This window comes from Macaca fascicularis, chromosome 14 (assembly GCF_037993035.2).
Source record: "Macaca fascicularis isolate 582-1 chromosome 14, T2T-MFA8v1.1".
NCBI lineage: Eukaryota > Metazoa > Chordata > Mammalia > Primates > Cercopithecidae > Macaca > Macaca fascicularis.
In genome coordinates, this window is record NC_088388.1 from 77982620 (window position 1) to 78002003 (window position 19384).

General features: G+C 47.3%; 1 protein-coding gene across 18 annotated transcripts in view; it reads right to left on the reverse strand.

Moving 5' to 3' along the window:
- Positions 1–19384, reverse strand: part of TENM4 (teneurin transmembrane protein 4) — a 791957-nt gene that overhangs the window by 408666 nt on the left and 363907 nt on the right. For all 18 annotated transcript variants that reach the window (XM_065528783.1, XM_074014900.1, XM_065528781.1 and 15 more), the window contains 2 exons: positions 11326–11613; positions 6487–6756 (listed from right to left, as the gene is read on the reverse strand). In XM_065528783.1, the coding sequence (XP_065384855.1) occupies positions 6487–6756; positions 11326–11613 (558 nt within the window). The remainder of the gene's footprint in view (positions 1–6486; positions 6757–11325; positions 11614–19384) is intronic.

Genomic DNA, 19384 nt, shown 5'->3' on the forward strand with positions numbered 1-19384 from the left:
TATCCTGGCTAACACAGTGAAACCCCGTCTCTACTAAAAATACAAAAAAACTAGCCAGGCATGGTGGCAGGTGCCTGTAGTCCCAGCTACTTGGGAGGTTGAGGCAGGAGAATGGTGTGAACCCAGGAGGCAGAGCTTGTAGTGAGCCGAGATTGCACCGCTGCACTCCAGCCTGGGCAACAGAGCAAGACTCCGTCTCAAAAAAAAAAAAAAAAAAAAAAAAAAAAAAAGAAAAAAAAGAAAAAGAAAAGAAGGATAATGGACACTGTAGTGGGATGGATCAGGATTCACACCCTGGCTCTGACATTTACTAGCTGTGCACCCTTCAGTGAGATACCTAACTGCTCTAAATCTCTGTGTCCTTGGTTAGAAAATGAGGGAAGGTTAAGAGTTGGTGGGCTTGTTGTCTCCAAGGTTCTTTCTAGCTCACAGATTCTGAGAGGCTCAGAGGCTCTGCCTCTACCAGGCTCTCCTCAATCCTCTTGGGAGCCTGGGGGCTTCCAGCACGCACAAGGTTTACGTGGATAGCTCTGTCTGGTAGGACACTCTAATTCCCTGAAAGCATGGAGCCCCTCTGCATTCCTGAGAGGGCTGTGCACTGGCTCCCAAAGCAGAAGAGTAATCAAATGTGGGGCCCAATTCCTACCCTAGTGGATGGGATCTAACTTCCCATCCTAGAAGATGGTGTCCCATTGTACAATGGGTTGGGTTGCTGCAGTACTTTGACCACTCTGGAACTTAACGATAGATATTCTTATATATTTTTAAAACCAAGTCTCATGGGTATGGGGCCAAGGAGAGCAGAGGATAAATGGAGTTAATTGGTAATGAGTTCCTTTCTCACTGTACTTTGGAGATGCTCACCTAATCTACTGACTCTGAATGAGCAATTTGGCTGCCTAATTAGGTTAACCAATAATTTCCCTTTTGACACCAGGCTGCTTGATAATTTGGGGCAGGGGTAACTGTGATTCTGCTTCATTGTTTCCTTTCAAAGTAGATTTCTTAATTTGCCTCTGGGATTAAATCACGAGTACATTCTTACTGTTCCCCAGACCCACCACGCTTCTGCATGCCTCCAAGCCTTGGCTCATGCAGTTGTCTCTATTGGGAATGCTTCTCTCAGATCCCTTAGACTCAGTGAAATCCTACTAGGCTTTCAAGCCCCATGCATAACATGAGTGGAATGAAGGAATGAGCCTTTGCACCCTCAGGGCAAAATGAACTGCTCCTTTATTGTCATCATCCAGCTCTTTAAAAAATTAATATTAACAACTCCCGTGAATTAAGGCCCAACACAGACCAGACGCTTCACAAATGCTGTAGTACAGACTCACAGAAACACTTCAAGGAAGGAAGATGGCATGCTGTGTTTGCATTTTTTGTATTATGTGAAAAATACATAACAGTTGATCTTTTTAATCATTTTAAGGACTAGAGTTCAGTGGCATTAGTGTAGTCACACGGTTGTGCATCCATTACTTTTATGTATCTCTGAACTTTTTCATTATCCCAAACTGAAAATGTGTACCCATTAAACAGTAACTCCCCAACATCTCTTCTTACTTGCTGGTAACCACTGACATACTCTTTTTAAAATGACAAAACTGTGGCTCCAAGAGGTGAAATGACTTGCCCAAGATCTCAGAGCTGGGACTGGTACAACCAGGACTTGAGGCCAGGTCTCCTCATTGGATTCTGAAACTAGCATTCTTTCTCCACTCTGCAACACTGCCTGCTGCACCTCTGTTAAAGAGCTGCAAGGTGCTCGTAGCCCTGCCTCCCTCACTGGTCATCTAGAGTCCACATCCTTGAATAATGCTGCACACTGAAGCTCAGCATAGCTGTGGGACGAATTACAGAATGAATTCACAAAAGACAGCGTCAGCTTGACCCAGTGCTTGGGAGTGAAGCTTGAATTGCAACCTCTGCTTTCTAAAACACATCTATTGCATACCCACTGTGTTCCTGACATGCCAGCTTCTCACTGCCCCCCAAGCCTGTTGGCCCCTCACAGCAGGAGAGGAGAGGCCTGAGGGCTGGCTCTGCTTGAAGGCCCCGAGTAGGAAGATTTGTGTTTACATTACCCAGTCAATTCTGTATTTATTTTAGATATTAAGCAGTGACATAAAAGCTGCTGACATTAACCTTCAGGGGCAGAAATTGTCTTTAATGGACCCCATAAAAGTTATTATTGATGGCAGCTGCATGCAGCATCACTGTGACCTCAGCAAAAGCCTCCACCGCTATCAATACTGTTGACAATTACTATTGACTAATGCAAGGCCTGGTGTAGAGGCAGAGTAAATGTTCTTGTGGCTGGAGGTTGCTGGGGTTATGCTTCACATTTCACATTTATCTGGTAAGGATCTCTGAGAACTTGGTTGCACATTTTTGGTGGCCTCAATTGATAGCTGAGGACGCCTGCAGACTCAAATGGAGGCAGGCAAAGGGCTCAGACTATAGAGATGGCTCAGGCCATCAAAGAGACCAGACTTCAAATCTAAGCTCTGCCAACTTGGTGACTTGCTGGCTGTTGTGTCTCGGTTTGGAGCCTCAGGTTTCCCATTCGGCAAATGGGAATGCCACTGAGTTGCCAGGGGGATTAAGGCAATTGCTCACGTGCAGTGGTAAGCACATAGCATGAGGTTGCTGGCTTTGCTCTAACCCTGAGAAGTGACCACACTGTGATGTGTTGACTGACAGGTCCAGTGGAACTGAGCCCTGTTCTGATGGTGAGATCTGAGTTCCCATCACAAGAAAAGGAGAGCACTGGCTGGGGCCAGGGGTTTGATGAGGTCAGGCGGAACTACAGAAAGATGGGAGAGGGGGAAGGTAAAAGAAAAGGGAGAGAGAGGGTGAAAGGAACCAAGACTTTTGTAGTAGAGCCTGGCTCCAGCTCAACTAGATATGTGGCCCTGTGCACAGCCTTTAATCTCTCTGTGCCTCAGTTTCCTCAGCTATAAGTTGGGGAGATAATAGTGTAAGAGGAACGTGAACCTAATCAGTGAATAAAAGGGAGTCATTCCCATGATTGCTGTCATTATTTAGATCTGAGTACTGCATAACAAAGCTGTTAACATAACTTCCCAACCCGGAGCAAGTAGACAGCCTTTGGGCACCTAGGGGGAATCTAGGTTCAGGGAGTCCAGGCTTGGAAGGGATGTGGGAAACAGAAGCCCTTCATTAGATTCATCTGCCTACCTCCTCTGCCCACCCGTCTACCCTGAGTACAGTGAGGCTTTGAGTTCTGTGGCCAGTGTAGAAATGTATGATCATAAAGAGATGACGACATGGCCAGGGGAGCAGGCAGCCATTCCTCCGTCCCATTATCAAAGGCTGAAACTCTTCAGGCTTAGTGAATATGTCATTATCACCCAACAGAGGCTTAATTCAGCTGTAATTCAGCTCTCAGGGAATATACAATAATGTGGGCAGTGTGCACCTCTTTCTGTCATGACTTTATGGAAAATGATCATTTGTCACCATGCCAAGAAGGCTTCAAAAGAAAAAATAACCCAAGTGTCTTGCTACAGAGGGAATTCACTATAACTAGGGCTATAAGAGTAGATTTTAGAGTCATATAGGCTTGAGTTCCAATCTCATTTTGCTAGTTGTGTGTCCTATGCAGGTTTCTTAACTTCTCTGGGCTGCGGTTTCCTTACTGTGTGCAACAATGGGGATAATGAAACCTTCTTCAAAGGGTTGTAGGGGGAGTAAATGAGATAATACAGCTAAAGCAGTTAGCACTGTGCTTAGGTTCAGGTAATTGGCAGCAACTTTTTTTTTTTTTTTTTTTTTTTTAGACAGAGTCTAGCTCTGTTGCCCAGGCTGGAGTGCAGTGGTGCAATCTTGGCTCACGGCAACCTCTGCCTCTGGGGTTCCAGTGATTCTCCTGCCTTAACCTCCTGAGTAGCTGGGATTACAGGTGTGCATCACCATGACACACGCCTCAAGCGATCCATCCACCCCAGCCTCTGAAAGTGCTGGGATTACAGGCTTGAACCACCACGCCCAACCACACAACTATTAAGTATTAATGCTGTTATTATTATCATTTTCCTCTCGCATTACCTTCATCTTGTGCATGCACTTAGAATCCAAGAATTCTGCATCTAGAAGGGCCTACAGGTCATTTAGCTCAGCTAGACCCAAAAATTGTTTATTAGAATACTGGTCCCACCAGATGCTCTGAGAATAAAAGAGTTCTGTGGTCAAATCGATTTGGGGAATGCTGCATACATCCCCCCTTGGTAATTTATCCATTAGCATGCACATTAACATCTGAAAAACTCTAAGAAGTCCTGGAGTAAAGAAACTGGTTTAAGTTTGTTTGATTCAGTGTCTCCTACATTATTTGACCACAGAACAGCCCCCTACCCCATCTAAGAACTAACATTCTCAGATCAAGGAATGCTAATTTCATTTAAACTATTTATTTTATAGATGAGGAAACTGAGTCCCAAGAAAGGATACAATTTACCCAATGCCACACCCTAGACCAGTACCAGAACTGAGGCTCCCTTCCTGCTGGGGTGTGGTGGCACATACCCTATTCTCTTTGTGCCAGGCCCTGCACTGCCCTTCAATTTAATGTTCAAGTTCAGTGTGTGGTGGGGGTGGGGAGAGGCAGGGCTGCTGGCTGGGTATGGCCTTGGGAAGGTGGGTGAGGGAGTGTGGGTGCTTTCCCACCAGAGAGAGGGAAACTCCTCTGGTACTGAGGTCATTAGCCCCTTCACAGGGCTGACTGGGGACCAAGGGAGAGTGACACTGCCAAGCCAGTACCCAGTACCCAAGCCATTGCCACCCTCCCACGTAGACAAGTATGCAGGCTCCCTAGGCGAACACGTGAGTCCTCTGGGAGGGGTGGCAGGATGCACCTTTGGAACTCTGCTGCATGGGACTCTGGACCCTAAGGGGATACACTTCCCCACCTGACCCTGACCGTGCATGGTCTCCTGCCCATCCCCAATCTGGGGATCCATCTTGGTTTTACACCACTCAGCTGGAGCCTCCTCTTCAGAGACTAACCCCTCTAAGCCTCATCTCTGACCTGTTCCCGCCCTGATCCAGGGGAATCCAGGGCAGGAATCACGAGGATCTACATTTGAAGCTAGAAGCCAGCAGGGGGCACTGCGCTAGGTGCTTCCTATTCTATTAATAATTCAGACTGCCCTCCCCTACCCCTTTGCCAGCTCTGGTATGGAAGCACCAGCGGACCTCCTCCTCACTGGGTTTCCCAGAAACAGCCCTCCAGGTGCTGGGGCTGTTCCTGGGCTCTGCCACTCTTTCCTTTGCAGCCAGGCCTCAGCAGGACCCACCTTGGTGCTGACCTGGCTCAGCAAAGCTGCTCAGGGGCTGGTAAGGCATGAAATACACAGAAGGGGAGATTCCCCCCGGGAGCTAGTCTCCACGCAGGACCACGTTAGACTCAGAGCCCCTCAGAATTCTGCCAGCAAGGTCCCAAGGGAGAAAGAGGAAAACACTGAAACTGGGCCCCCTTTCCTCCACCACGAAAAGGAGGCGTGTGAACCAGGTGCCATCTTTTCCTCCCACAGCCTCTCTCAGGCCTTGGGAAGGAGCCTCAGGGAGGAGAGTGGAATAAGGAGTGTGCAGCTGGCACTTCCTGGGATCGGGGGAAGCTGCAGCAAAGCCTCAAGTTTTAATTGTTAAAGTTTTTTTTTTTGTCTTTTCACTTTCTTTTTATTTTTAATAGACAGATAATAATTATATATATTTATAGGGCACAATATGATATTTTGATACATAAATATATTGTGGAACGATTAACTAAAGTTAATTAACATATTCCTCATCTCACATACTTATTTTTTTGTGGTGAGAATATTTAAAAATCTACTCTTTTAGCAACTCTGAAATATATAATGCATTATTATTAACTATAGTCACCATGCTGTGCAATAGATTTCAAAAACTTATTTCTCCTAACTGAAACTCTGTACCCTTTGACAACATCTCCCCTAAACCTCAAGTTTTAAGTTATCCCCAAATGACACTTTTTGTTTGGAAGTCATCCTCTGAACAACATAAGATGCTGATGTGGGACAGCGTTCCTGGAGGTTGCCCAGGACTGCTGAGCACCTGGAGCTAGAGATGGAACGCGCAGGATTCAGGCAGGACCAGGCCTTGCTGATTTGGTAGAGGACAAACTATGGGGAATCTGTTACCACTGCCCCATGCCCTTTCTTCTCCCCTGCACACAGGCACCTTATAAGCAATGACCCAGAGCTTTATGCGCCTCCCTAATCTGGAAGGAAAGAGCAGCGACCCAGTCTCTGGCATGTCACTCATGGGTGGGCATTTCACATGACTCTGCAAGAGACTCTGACTTTTGATCCCTGAGAGTAAAGCAATTTTTCACCAACTTCACCAGAGCCCCAGGCAATGGAGCAGGAAATCAATATTGTAAATAAAACCCCAGCTCCACCACCCAGGCACCCCGCACAGACCAAACCAGCCACTTACCAGTCTCAGTGTTTTCGTGCTCGGTGTCGGTGAGCGTGAGGTTGGAGTTGGCCCGGCTGGACAGGCAGGAGCTGCGCCCTGACCGTGTGCTCCGGCCCCACAGCCGCACGGGGTGCTCAGGGGACAGCACCGTGTCAGCCTCCATGTCGGCATCAGAGCTGGCCCCCATGGAGTAGCCGCAGTGGGGGAGGCCAATGTCTGTCCGGTACAGGGTCCCGTGAGGGGACGTTACTTCTCCCAGCCCCAGCTCCCGCAGGGTGAAGTTGGCACCTGGGAGGAAACACAGGTGAGCTTGGTTAGGGCACTGAGAAGAGGTCTGCTTCTGCCTCTGCCTGAAGCCGGGCCTTCCCACCCCAGGACTCACTGCCGTTCTTTGAACTTGCTGTGGCATTCTATGCCCACGCCTTTGCTCAAGTGATTGCCTCTGCCTGGAGGGCTTTTTCTGCCCCCTCTTCACCAGCCTGAACCCTCCATTTCCTTTAAGCCTCAACTCAAATTGCGCCTGCTCTGTGAAGTCTACCTCAATACCAACACCTGTGCAGAATTCATTGTCACTTTTTCCAGGCTCCTTCCGGAGTCCTTGGGCCTGGTCGTACTGCACAGTAGAGTTGTTTCAGGGTCTACCTTCTGCTGAAGGTGACCTCAGCAAGCGCAGGCACCATGTTTTGCTTATGCTTATTCTTAAATCTCTGTTCCTAGAACAAAATACAGTACTCAGAAGCGGCTCAATAAATGCTTGTGAAAATGAACCGAGGGCTTCAGATCTCCTTTTCCAGGGAGGATGGTCAGCAAGTCCTGAGCAGGGCAGAAGCCCAGTCAATGAGATCTAAATGGCTCCCTTGGGGCCAGAAGTTCCTTTCTGGCCAGGTCAAGAAAGCCTGAAGCTTGAGAGTGAAGACGATGGGGACTGGCAGAGAAAAGTCAGCCTTGTACCAGGAAAAAGGCTCTGGCTGCTGCTTCCTCACTCCAAGTGGGTCTGTGATGGGGAACTGGCGGAGACAGGTCTCTTGAGGGCTCGGGCAGGCCTAGCAATGCCTAGGACAGAGGCTGGGGAGGACGTGGGTGAGAGAAGGTCACCTAGGATTAGTACTCGAGTGACAAATAGAATGCTGACTTTATGGAAAACTAACCTCCCTGTCACTCCTGCATGTGAATTCAATGTCTATTCAGGAACAGCTTCTCCCATATTTCTAGTATTTCCAGGAATGTGTTGCAGGGAAAAGGAAGAGGGAGTATACAAAGGCAGTAAGGGTCAGATCCCACTTACAGTGATGATCTGGAGAACTGGACTTATAATCAGGCAGAACACGTTTAAACCAAGTCACGCTGGCCCTGGGCCTGTACTGAGATACAGCAGTGAATAGGATACAGTGCCCAACTTTACAGAACTCTCTGGCGGGTAGGGGAGACACAACCAAACACATGATTAAGTGTGCAAGTTCAAAGTGTGGAGACCACAGAGACTGTTCTGGGAGTGCAGGGGCAGAAGGTGGGATATTGGGGTGAGGAGCTCAGAGGAGAGGTTTGCAATGAGAGTGAATGTGGAGAATGATGAGTTAGAAGGCAGAAGAGGTGGATGGCCAAGCTTTAAAGGCCAGGACTGAATAGGACAAGCCTACAAAGAAAAGCAAGAAGGAACTGCCAGAGAGGTAGAAGGGGAGCCAGCAGAGATGCCATCCTATTATAATGGTGTGTCTCACTCTTACAGATAACCCTGTGCTCCCCCAGTGTGTGCTAGTTATCTGGATCCAACACCTATCACACCTGCTGCAGAGTAGGTGCCCTGTAAAAGTTAGGTAACCCCACACACACGTACATACCTGCGGGCACATGCACCCACGTGCACACACACACACACGCACACGTGCACACACGCACGCACACGCACACACGCACGCACTCTGGTAGTACTTTGGACAACAGATAAGGGGACAAGAAAGTGGGGAGGAGAGACCAGTTGGGGTGCTGCTGAAATGCAAGCTGCTGCGCTAGGCTGTGGTGGTGGGTGGAGGTGTGCCTCAGGCCTCCCACTCAGCTGGCTCAGGCTGGGACAGCCTTGATGCCAGGTTACAGCCATGAAGTACTTCCACACAGCTTGGTAAATAACTTGTGCCAAGCCACCTCAGTGCCTCCTTCCACACCCCGTGCCTCTCAGCCTCTGCTCTGGCTGCTCCAGCCCTTTCCCAATACCCGCAGTCTCCTCATGATCCAGTTACTAAACAAAGGGTTAATGTCAGCGGACCAGGCATAATAGAAGCCTGTGGGCTCTGCTCGGTGGCCAGGCAGACATTCTGATTGGTTAGAGGCTGGGCCAACCAGATGTTAGCCATTTTGCATACCACTCCTCTGTGCCCTACTCCAATCTGCCCTCCTATTTTGCTCACCTAAGAAAAAGAAAAGGCTAAATTAGAGCCTAAATTCCTCAGTCTGCTTCCCGCTCTCCCTGCACATCACACTCCCTGGCCGCTCTCTGATCTACGCTCTTCTCTCCTGTCCTGTTCTCGCCCCCTGTCCCCATCCACAGTTCTATCTGTTCTCTGCTGGGCTGGCCCTCTCAAAGAGAAGCCACTCACATGTTATGAAGAATGACTCTTACATTAAGTGAAAAATCAAATTTATTTGCAACAAACAGCCTGGGCTGCATTGATTTCCATATGGCTTGTCCTGCATACCCTTTTAAGCAGCCAGACTCAGCATCAATACCGGTGAGCTAAGACATCTCTGGACCGGAGAAATGCAAGGTAAGGGCTCACTCTACGGGTTCCATGATCCTGTTGAGACAGTCAGCTCCTCTGAGTGAGTTTGGAAGATTTACTTCATCCAGTTTAAGAAGTCCTCATGGTTTACTTGCTTTATGTCCTTTTTGGCCTCTTTCCTGAGGCTCAGGGCACGAGTTGACATCCCATCTCACTCAACATCTAGCTGTGCAATCTTGGGCTGGTGATCACCTGAGCTTCAATGTTCTTGTCTTTAAAATGGGATGATAATCTATGACCTGCTACCTTCAAAGGATTTTTGAGGATCCAGGGTGATAATTTGAAGGAGAGTATTTTGTAAACTGCTACGCACATGCCTGCCTATGAGATGAGACTGCTTATTTGTTATTTACAAAGATAAGGAGCTACCCCTTCCCTGAGCCTCATGTGCTAGGTCCAAGCCAGCCAGGGCTGAGCTCTGTCACTTACGGACAGGACACAGCAAGAGGAAAGCTTTCAGAGACCATTTTGTCTCTTCCCTTCAGTGAGATCCAGAGATGACAATTAATAGCAGGCAACATTTCTGAAGCATCTGTTCTGTGCCAGGTACTGGTGTCAAGTGTTTTATTTACAGTTTTCATCAATCCTCACCACCTATGAGGCACTGTTTATCCCTTTGCACAGGTGAAGTAGCTGAGAATAGTAAAAATGGCACAGCCACAATTCAAATCTAGGTCTGTTTGATGCCAGAGTTGGAGCCTTAACCATAAGCTGGGAAAGGGACTGCTCATTTTTTCAAGCCTCACAGGCAGCCCTGCTAACAGGTCAGCTTTCACATGGATACAGGCCTGTGGGAGAGAATAGAAATGAAGAGGTCATAGGTGTGCTCTGTGAGTGTGTGTGTGTGTGTATGTGTGTGTGGCCAGCTCCTCTTACCTCTGTGATCTTGGGCAAATGATTCACCCTGGGGTTGTTGTAAGAATTAAATAACATTGTCAAAATGCATATAAATTACATAGCACAGCGCTCAGCTGACCCTGTCTGTGAAGAGGGAGAAGGGCAGAGCAAAATCAGGATGGGCTGCACAAATTGTCAGGTATTGGTCATGACCCAACAGGCATCAAAGAGGGCTCAAGCATCTGCAGGCCGAAAAACAGGAATCACCGAGGCACCATGGTAGGAAAGAAATATCATAACAGGTATGGAAACCTGAGCAGTTCAGCAGGGCTGGCTCATGAGTGGTGGAGTGTGGAGAGTCAGGGGACAAAAAATGTATAGAGAAACAGGAACAGATTTGGGGAAAGTGGTCTATGTTAGGGGGAGCTCAGTTGAAGGGCAACAGGGAGTCACCCCCAAGCTTCATCTGGCTGCAGTACAGAGAATGGCTCGAGGCAGGCAGCTCTGGGTGAAGGGGGGTGATTGTGGTTAATCCTCCAAGAAAAATGATAATAGCTTGCACTGGGAAGTGTCAGAGGGAATGGCTAAGAAGGATGGATTTGAATACTGGGGCAGGATGGAGAGGCTTTGGGGACTACTGTAGGTAGAAAGTGCAGGAGAGGAAGCCAGGCACCAGGATATCCTACAAATTACTAAGTTTTCATGTCTAACTATCTCAGGAAGGTCTTCCTCTCAAGATCACACAGGGCTTGACACAAAGAAACTGCTAAATACGTTTGTTGAATGAATAGCAAAACTAGGAACTAACATTTATTCAGCACTTACTTGCTATTATGCTTACCACCGAAAGGCCATCTCATTAAGTCCTCACCACAATTCAGTGCAGTAGGGAGGCTTCTCGCGCCCATCTAACAGTTGAGGACTGAGGTTTAGAGGGAAGCCTAACTCAGCTCTAGGCCGGTAGACAAACACTGGAGCCCAGCTCCTAACCACCTCACTATGCCAGGGAAGTGAGTAAGGGAGAAAATAAATGAACCAAGAATGAACTACAGGGCAGGCTTTTACCAGGTCCAAGTGCCTAAATGGCAGAGACTTGCTGTTGATATGGCACCCCAACTGGTGTTCCAGCTCACCTGTGCCACGCCTACCTGCCCCAGGCCCACCTGCGCCACGCTCACCCGAGCCCATGCCTACCTGAGCCAAGCTCCCCTGCGCCCAGGCCCCGCCCCCTCGATCTTGCCCTCACCTGTGCGGCAGAATTCCTCGGCCTCCTGCGGCACCATATCCTTGACGCGGCTGCCGTAGGCTAGGCGGGCGTCCTGGTCGTAGGCCTTCAGGGTCTCGCTGGAGCTGTAGGATTTCTGCGGGGTTTTGCCCTCCTCGCTGTCCGCGGACGAGCTGGTGTAGCGGCGCTCGGCGTCGCGGCGCCGGGTCAGCGAGCGGTAAGGCTTCCTCTCCTTCACGTCCATGGCCTCCGGCCCGCGCTCTTCCACATCCACAAATAGGGTCCTCGCCGCACTCAGGGCCGAGTGGTCTAGAGCCAGGGAAACCAAAGACAGGGCGTGAGAGGCAGAGAACATTCCCGGGTTCATCCTGATCCTGGATTAACCCTTGCAGCAGTGTGGACAGAGAACCCCAGGCAGCAGAGGTGAGGGTACCGCTCCACCACTACGCAGCCGGTAAGTGACTCGCACCCAGGGCCTCTAATTACAAATCCTGTCCCTTTCTGCTACTTAGCCTATTCACCTTGAAGAGGCCTCCTCCAGGGATGGGCACCAAGGAAGCTGACAGCAAAGGCCAGAGGGCACTGGTGGTTAGTAATATCCCTAGATAGGAACCAAGCCTGTTTGATTCCCGTCACATCCCACGTGGAACAGGGCCTGACCCAGCTCTAGCCCAGGGCTCCTTAAAAATCTGTGAGATGGATGATTGCACGCAAGCACTGGGGTAAGCACTTTGCATATATTATCTTAGTAAGTCTTCATACCTTCCGAGATGTTATTACTCTCTCCAACCTTTTTTGGAAACGAGCCAAGGTATAAACAACCAACCCACACTTAACCACCACCAGATGATTATATAATTATTTGCTTTTTGCCCATCTCCTTCCGCTAGCCTGTAAGCTGTATGAGAGCAGAAACTTTATCTGTGCTGCTCACTCCTGGTCTCTAGCACCTTGAGCAAGAGCTGGTACAAAGTAGGCGCCTAATAAAGATGTGTTTCATTAACCAGCTAACCATCCCCATCTGACAGATGAGAAAATTGAGATTCAGAACCCCCTTCAAGGTCACTTAGGTGTCAAGTAACAAAGCCAGGTTTGGAACTCAGATCTGTTTGACACTAAAGCCTGCATTTTTCCTATTCCATTCTGCCTCCCTGAGATGTCTCCCTCCTACTCTTAGTACACAAAAGTGCCCTTGCAGTTACTCAGAGAATGTCCCTCACCTCCAGACTTGCCCATCTCATCAGTGCCACCATCAGCACTGGGCAGCCGAGTGTCTGCCCCATGCATCTGGGTGTTGTTAGGGGGTCTGACTGGTGGGAAGCTCCTAATAACCCTTTATTCTCTTTTCCCCATCTTGACCCTTCTGCCCTACACTGACACCACTGGATTTTCGACTTGTGATAGCACCCTCTTTCTCCCTCCAAATGTCTTCTTTTAGCTCTGGGGTAGCAAACACAACCATACAGGGCCAGGAGCTCAATACAGAAGGAAAGCAGAATATCCTCCACAGAGACATAGGGCATCACTTAGTTTTTATGAAACACAACCTGCTCAGTTCTGGCTTTCCATTGCTCCAGCTTTCAGAGCAGCATGGGTACACAAGGCATTCCCCTGCTTCATTGTCTGATTAGAGAAACAGCAGAGCAAGAGCTGTGATAAATGCTGCCAACATCAGACCTCAGTATCCAGGGTGGGCCCTTGACAGCTGGGAGGGTGGGTCTGTCCAAGTGCCTGCCTGTGCTGCAAAGTGGGAGTGTGGGTGGGAATGTCTGGGGGGCAGTGGTGTCTTGTGAATTTTTAAGACAAGCTGGAAATTTGGAGTTAGATATAAAATGTATGACTTTAAGATGTTGATCCATTATTATTATTATTTAATTTTAATACTTTGCAGGCCAAACAAAACAGACTGCTGAGTCGAATTTGCTCTGAGGCTCGCAGTTTCCAAATTCTGCCTTTGATCATGGACATCAGAGACAGCTCTTTGGCCCGTTTTTCAAAGAGTACAAACATTTGTAATTTTATTGGTGCCTCATAATAACTGTGAAGTAGAGATTACAATTATTTGCATCCCCATCTTATAGATGAAGCTACAGTGACCCAGGGCCATATAGTCTCCTGCCTAAGGCCACATGGTGAGTTAGTTGCAAAGCTGGCACTAACTAGATAGACTGCAATGCCTCGGGATTATACCTAGATCCAATTAAGATGAATAGGTGACACTATTTTGGTTCCCAATTCTCAAAATATCCCTGGAAATTAATGCTGGGGCAAGGGGTGCAACCCAAGACACAGAGAAATCAAATTATGTTACTGAGGCTCAAACCCAGAGCTCTGAGCTCTGCCATCCTGATGCTCAGTCTCCCAATAGCTGGCAAGATGATAGTCCTCTGAGTGTCTGGGAAGCAGGACCACAAGGAAGATCAGTGATAGTACCTTCTACTCCAGGGTTTTTAAAACTTTCTTGACTGCAGTCCATAATTAGAAAAACATATTATGGCCAAGCATGGGGTGGCTCACATCTGTCATCCCAGCACTTTAGGAAGCCAAGGTGGAAGGATCACTATAGGCCAGGAGTTCGAGGCCAGCCTGGGCACAGCAAGACCCTGTCTCTACAAACAAACAAACAAACAAACAAAACTTTAGCCAGGCGTGGTGGCACATGCCTGTAGTCTCAGATACTCAGGAGACTGAAACGGGAGGATAGCTTGGGCCCCGTAGGTCAAGGCTATGGTGAGCTGTGATGGTACCACTGTACTCCCTGCTGGGCAAGAGTGAGACCCTGTCTCAAAAAAAAAAAAATTTATAACATCTTACATAGTGACCCACTACACACAGTGATGTATGTGAATGTGTGTGTTTACATGTATAAAAGAGAAACAAAAGATTCACAAGTTATTGCATGATGAGAAATATGCATAAAAGAGAAACAAAAGATTCACAAGTTATTGCATGATGAGAAATGCACTCTGATATGTTCTATCTCATTCTCTTTCATTTTTAAAAAAATGACTGATTATAACTCTAAATTGATATCATGACCCAATACTGGCTTTCAACCCAAAGCACTGTTCTGGTATAATTTGAATGAGGATTTATGGCAACTGCTGCCTCTGCCTGTTTACTTCTAACCCCTGAGTGACAATAATGATGATGATAATAATAAGCATAAGTACTCCATAATGTTAGCCATCATTAATATGATTCACTAATAACTCATATTAATAACTCATAATATTAATAATGGTTTTAACATTATAGCTAATAGACTCTTAGTAGCTAATATTATTGCTTACTTTTACTGTGATTATATATAACATCTTTAATCCTCACACCAACCCTGTGATAAAGGTATTATGATTTTCTGCAGACTGCAGATGAGAAATTGTGAGGTTAAGTATGCTGCCCAAGGTTACATGGCCCTCGCATACAAAGAGGAGAAAGAACTGTGATCCTGAGGTTGAACTCAGCAAGTGGGTATAACTGCTGTATGGGCTGTGCCAGGGAAATGTTTGAGGCCCAGGTCATGCTATTGCCCTGCTTATGCCCTCTAGCAACCCTGCTGAGCCTTTGGGGTCAATTCTAGTTTCCTGGTCAAAATGAAGGCTCTTGTCATTCTCGCTCACCTCGCTTCCATCTTGCCGAGCCACTGGCACTTTCCTGGATGTGAATTCCGTGGCCTTTCTGACTGTGTGTATGATGCTTCATCACTGCACGTGCAGCCCACTAGCTGATCTTTTTTCACATCTGCCTCTCCCCTTGACTAGAGTTCCTTGAGGGTAGGCAGGCTTGGTATCTGGTGCTCACAAAATGCTTGTTAAGTGCATGCATGAATGAAACTACTTGGCAGCTACTTCATGTCTTCTTATTAAGCCTAAATAACATAAAATATTAGTAGTTCACTACCAATTAAGTAAAGTATTAAGTAAATCTAAGGCTGAATTAGAGGCATTGCTTAGATGTATTCTCTTTTTAAATTTCAAAGGCAGCCTGGGCTTGAAGTATGCATCCCCCACTGACCAGGTGAATGACCTTGGGCAAGTTATTTAACCGCTCTGTGCTTCCGCTTTCTCATCTGTAAAACCTCTTAGGGTTGTTTTGAGGATTAAATGAGTTAATATGTGCCCCTAGCATATACAGTCCCCGGTACACAGTGAGTACTCAATAGATGTTAGCTATTATTATCATCAGAAAAAAACAAACACATTTTCTTTTTAAAAAGCATAATGTAGAAAGATCCGGGGAGGTGTCAGTTATAACTGGGGAAGGAGCATCCCCTCAGAAGCACATGTTAATAAGGCTGAGAAACATTTTAGGCTGTTAAATTGGTGGATGACTATTTCTTTTCATCAGTGTATGCCTGTTGACTGAAGACACTGGCATCAAGGCAAAGGCTCAGTAACCACCAATTATTAAGAACATACACACCTAACGCACAGCTTCCCTGTCACAAAGCTGAGGCAGGGAGAACATTCGCCTGGTTCTCATTTCCTTTACATTTTCTTTTCACATTTTAGGCTTAATATAGTAATTCAGCAAGTATTTACTGCTTTTGAACAGGTGAGAGGTCAGGTATGGTTCACACCCAAATTGGCATTTGACAGCAGGAAAGAAGAGATTGAGGTGAAAGAGGAGTGACAGTGGAGAAATGCTCCCTTTGGAGCAAGAGACTTCAGTGCAGTGACCTGGAGCTCCCCAGCAGAAGGACAGAAGGAATGCTGGGGAAGGGGCCCACCTCAGACCCTGCAACCCCCAGCCACAGGCTCAGCACAGAAGCACATGGCACATATCCGTGCCTAAACGTGTTTGCTCCCTCCTTACCCACCAACCTCTGGGTTCCCCATAAAACCCATGAGCGTGACATCCAAGGCTTCTGGAGATCTGACTTTCCTCGTCTCTCTCTGCTTCCTCTCACTGCCACAGAGCAACCTGTCTCCCGCAGACTCACACGCTCCATTTCAGTCCTGCAGAGCTGCCTGCCATTTGCCAGACGTCCCATACTCTTTAACACTGCTGAGCCGCTACAAGTGGTGTTGGGTGGGCTCACCTAACGGCGGCACCAGGAGGAGATGGGGGCAGGGTCGTGTTAGGTGAGAGGCCAGAATGTGTCTTCGCTGCCCCCTCTAGCTCTCTAGTCCTCTGTACATGCCCTCTCCCACAGGTAGCCCCTCCTCCAGGCCTCCGCTTCATACTGGGCTCTGCTAACATCTTCCCCTGCCCTCATCTGTGCAGGCCCAGGGGTGTGCCAGTTTCTTGCTGTTGCTAGAGCCCAGGTGTCTCACCATCAGGGCTGGCTTTCTGAGCCTGCTGCACCTCCATCTCTTCATTAAAGTCTGCTCCTCTAAGCCATCTACAGTGAACTCTGTTTCCTGTTAGGATCCTGACCAATGATACAGCTTCACCCCTTACTTTCTTTGGCTTTCAGCAATCATCATCATCATCGAACTAATAATAACACCAGCCACCACTTACTCAGGGTTTGCCATAGGCCAGGCACCAGTCAAGTGCTTGAGATGATTTCATTTAGTTCTCACCATTTCTGCCTCTGTGAATTGGTCCCATTTTACTGATGAAGAGCCTGGGGCTTAGAGAAGTAAAATAACTGGCTTGCAGTCACACAGAAAGAGACTCAAGAGCTGGATGTGTCCAACTCCAAACTTTCTTTCCAGAACCCTCTACCCTGGCAGTGACAGAATGAGCTCCAGGTTAGGAGTAAGGCCTGTCCTGGCCACCTCCTAGCTGTGTGGCCCTGGGCACAAGATGTTTAAACTTATTCCAAGAGGCTGAGTTTGTTAGATGTTTTGTAAACTGTAATGTATCAATTGGTATAAGGGATCGGATAGTCATTACTGTCAATGCCATCATTATTATTGTGCTGTTATTTCTAAACAATACATTATGTAACTACTTTAAACATAGACCAAATTAGGCAGGTGAGAATGTTTTGGGAAGCTCAAGTAGCAAATACATACCTAAGGACCAAACTAGCAGCTCAGTCATTGCAGGCCTCAGGCTAAACAAAGAGGCTCCAATCAAGACAAAGAGCATGTGGCCCCCAGGAGAGCACATTGCCACTGACCCCATCTGTGAGACGTGCAAGACCCTGGCAGGGACTCGGCCTGCCAGCCTGCTCCAGAGATGGTGCAGTGTTCTGAAACTCTTCTCCAAGCAAAACCTGAGCACCACAAAGGTGCCTTAGAGAAGAGTTCATTTTCACAAACTGTTGCAGATCAGTCTAGTGCTGGGCACTGGAGGTTCCAGAGATGAGCAGGTCACAAGCCCTCCAGTGACAGCTCACCATCTCTCTGGGGTGTCAGCCCTAAGGACCATCACCATCAGTGACAAATTCTTTGATAAAGTATAAACTGCAGTTTTATAAGCTTGTTCTTACGCTGACATGGGTCTTGGTTTTGGTGTGTCTGTGGAGAAGGAGAGTGGGCCCAGACGAGAGGAGGGAAGAAGACATATGTATCGAGCACAGTGCTTTTCACATACCCCCATGAAAGCCATAATTATTTCTCATTTTTGAGACCAGGCTAAAAGATCCAGTTATTTGATCAAGTTCACACAGCCAGTAAAGGACAGGGCTGAGACCTGAACCCAGACTTTCTGACTCTAAAATCCATGTTTGGGTGGTTGTATGAGTTCGTTTTCATGCTATTGATAAAGACATACCCGAGACTGGGTAATTTATATAGGAAAAGGGATTTAATGGACTTACAGTTCCACATGGCTGGGGAGGCCTCACAATCATGGCAGAAGGTGAAAGGCACATCTCACATGGGGGCAGAAAGGAGAAGAGAGAGTTTGTGCAGGGAAACTCCCCCTTATAGAACCGTCAGATCTTGTGAGACTTATTCATTACCACGAGAACAGCATGGGAAAAACCTGCCCCCATGACTCAATTACCTCCCCCCAGGTCCCTCCCACAACATGTGGGAATTCAAGATGAGATTTGGGTGGGGACACGGCCAAACCATATCAGTATTTTTTTTTTTTTTTCCTTTACATGAAGCTGGGCTTAGATGGATCTGGAAAGTTTGAACAGGGATGTGAATGTAGGGAGGCCTGGGAGCCCCCTGGTGGTGATGGTGATCAGGGGATCATGGAAGACAGGAAAAGGGCTAATAACAGTAAGATAACTACTGTTAATTGAACACCTCCTTATGTGCTTGGTACTGTGTAAATTATTTCAAATCCCTATAACAACTTGGTAAGTTAGGTATTATTCTTTTAATCTTTATTTTCTCTTATTTACTCCAGTTTATCAACGAGATAACAAGCCCAGAGATTAACTGACTTGCTTTAGATCACATGGCTTTCAAGTGTCAGGGTCTAGATTTGAAACTGAAGAAAATATTTGAACGTCAAGAAAAGGATCAATACCTAGTTCCATAGGCTCATTCATTTGGTAATCATTGCTAAGTCCCTTTTCTGTCCTAAGTGCTGCAAAAGATCCAAGGAGGCGTCACAGGAGACGCCCTTCTTCTCTCCTCCCCCAACTCCCAGTTCCTACCCTCCTGTGCCAAGCATTGTTGGAGGCATCAGAGGACAAGACAGATGTGCTTCCGACTCCTAGATGCTTCTATACAGTGGGCAAGTCAGGCAGAGGGAGAGGCAGGGAAGGACACCACAGGGGCCCACCCCACATCCAGGCCAAGGTGGGTCAAATGTGGAGAGACCATCAGGGACCACTCCCCAGAAACAGTGACATCTAAACGAAGACCAAAGAATGTCAAGGAAAAGACAGTTTTGAGGTAAGGAGAGAAAAAAAGGTCTAGATCTGTGGCTCTCAAATTTCTCTTGCCTGCAGTAAAAATACACAGTATTTTTCCCCGATACAGTAAAAATCCCGGATTACGTTGCAATCCGGGATACATATACATCTACAATTTTTGAACTAAAACAAAAATTTCATGAAACGATGCTGAAACTTACTGCAAGGGTGAAATCTGATATTTTCTTCCCTACTTAACTAGAATTATGAATGAGATGCCAACCCACAGTCTGAAAAACACTGTTCCAGATCACAGCAGGGAAAAATGAACCTGGCACAGACAAAAGCCCAGTTACATTCCGTGAG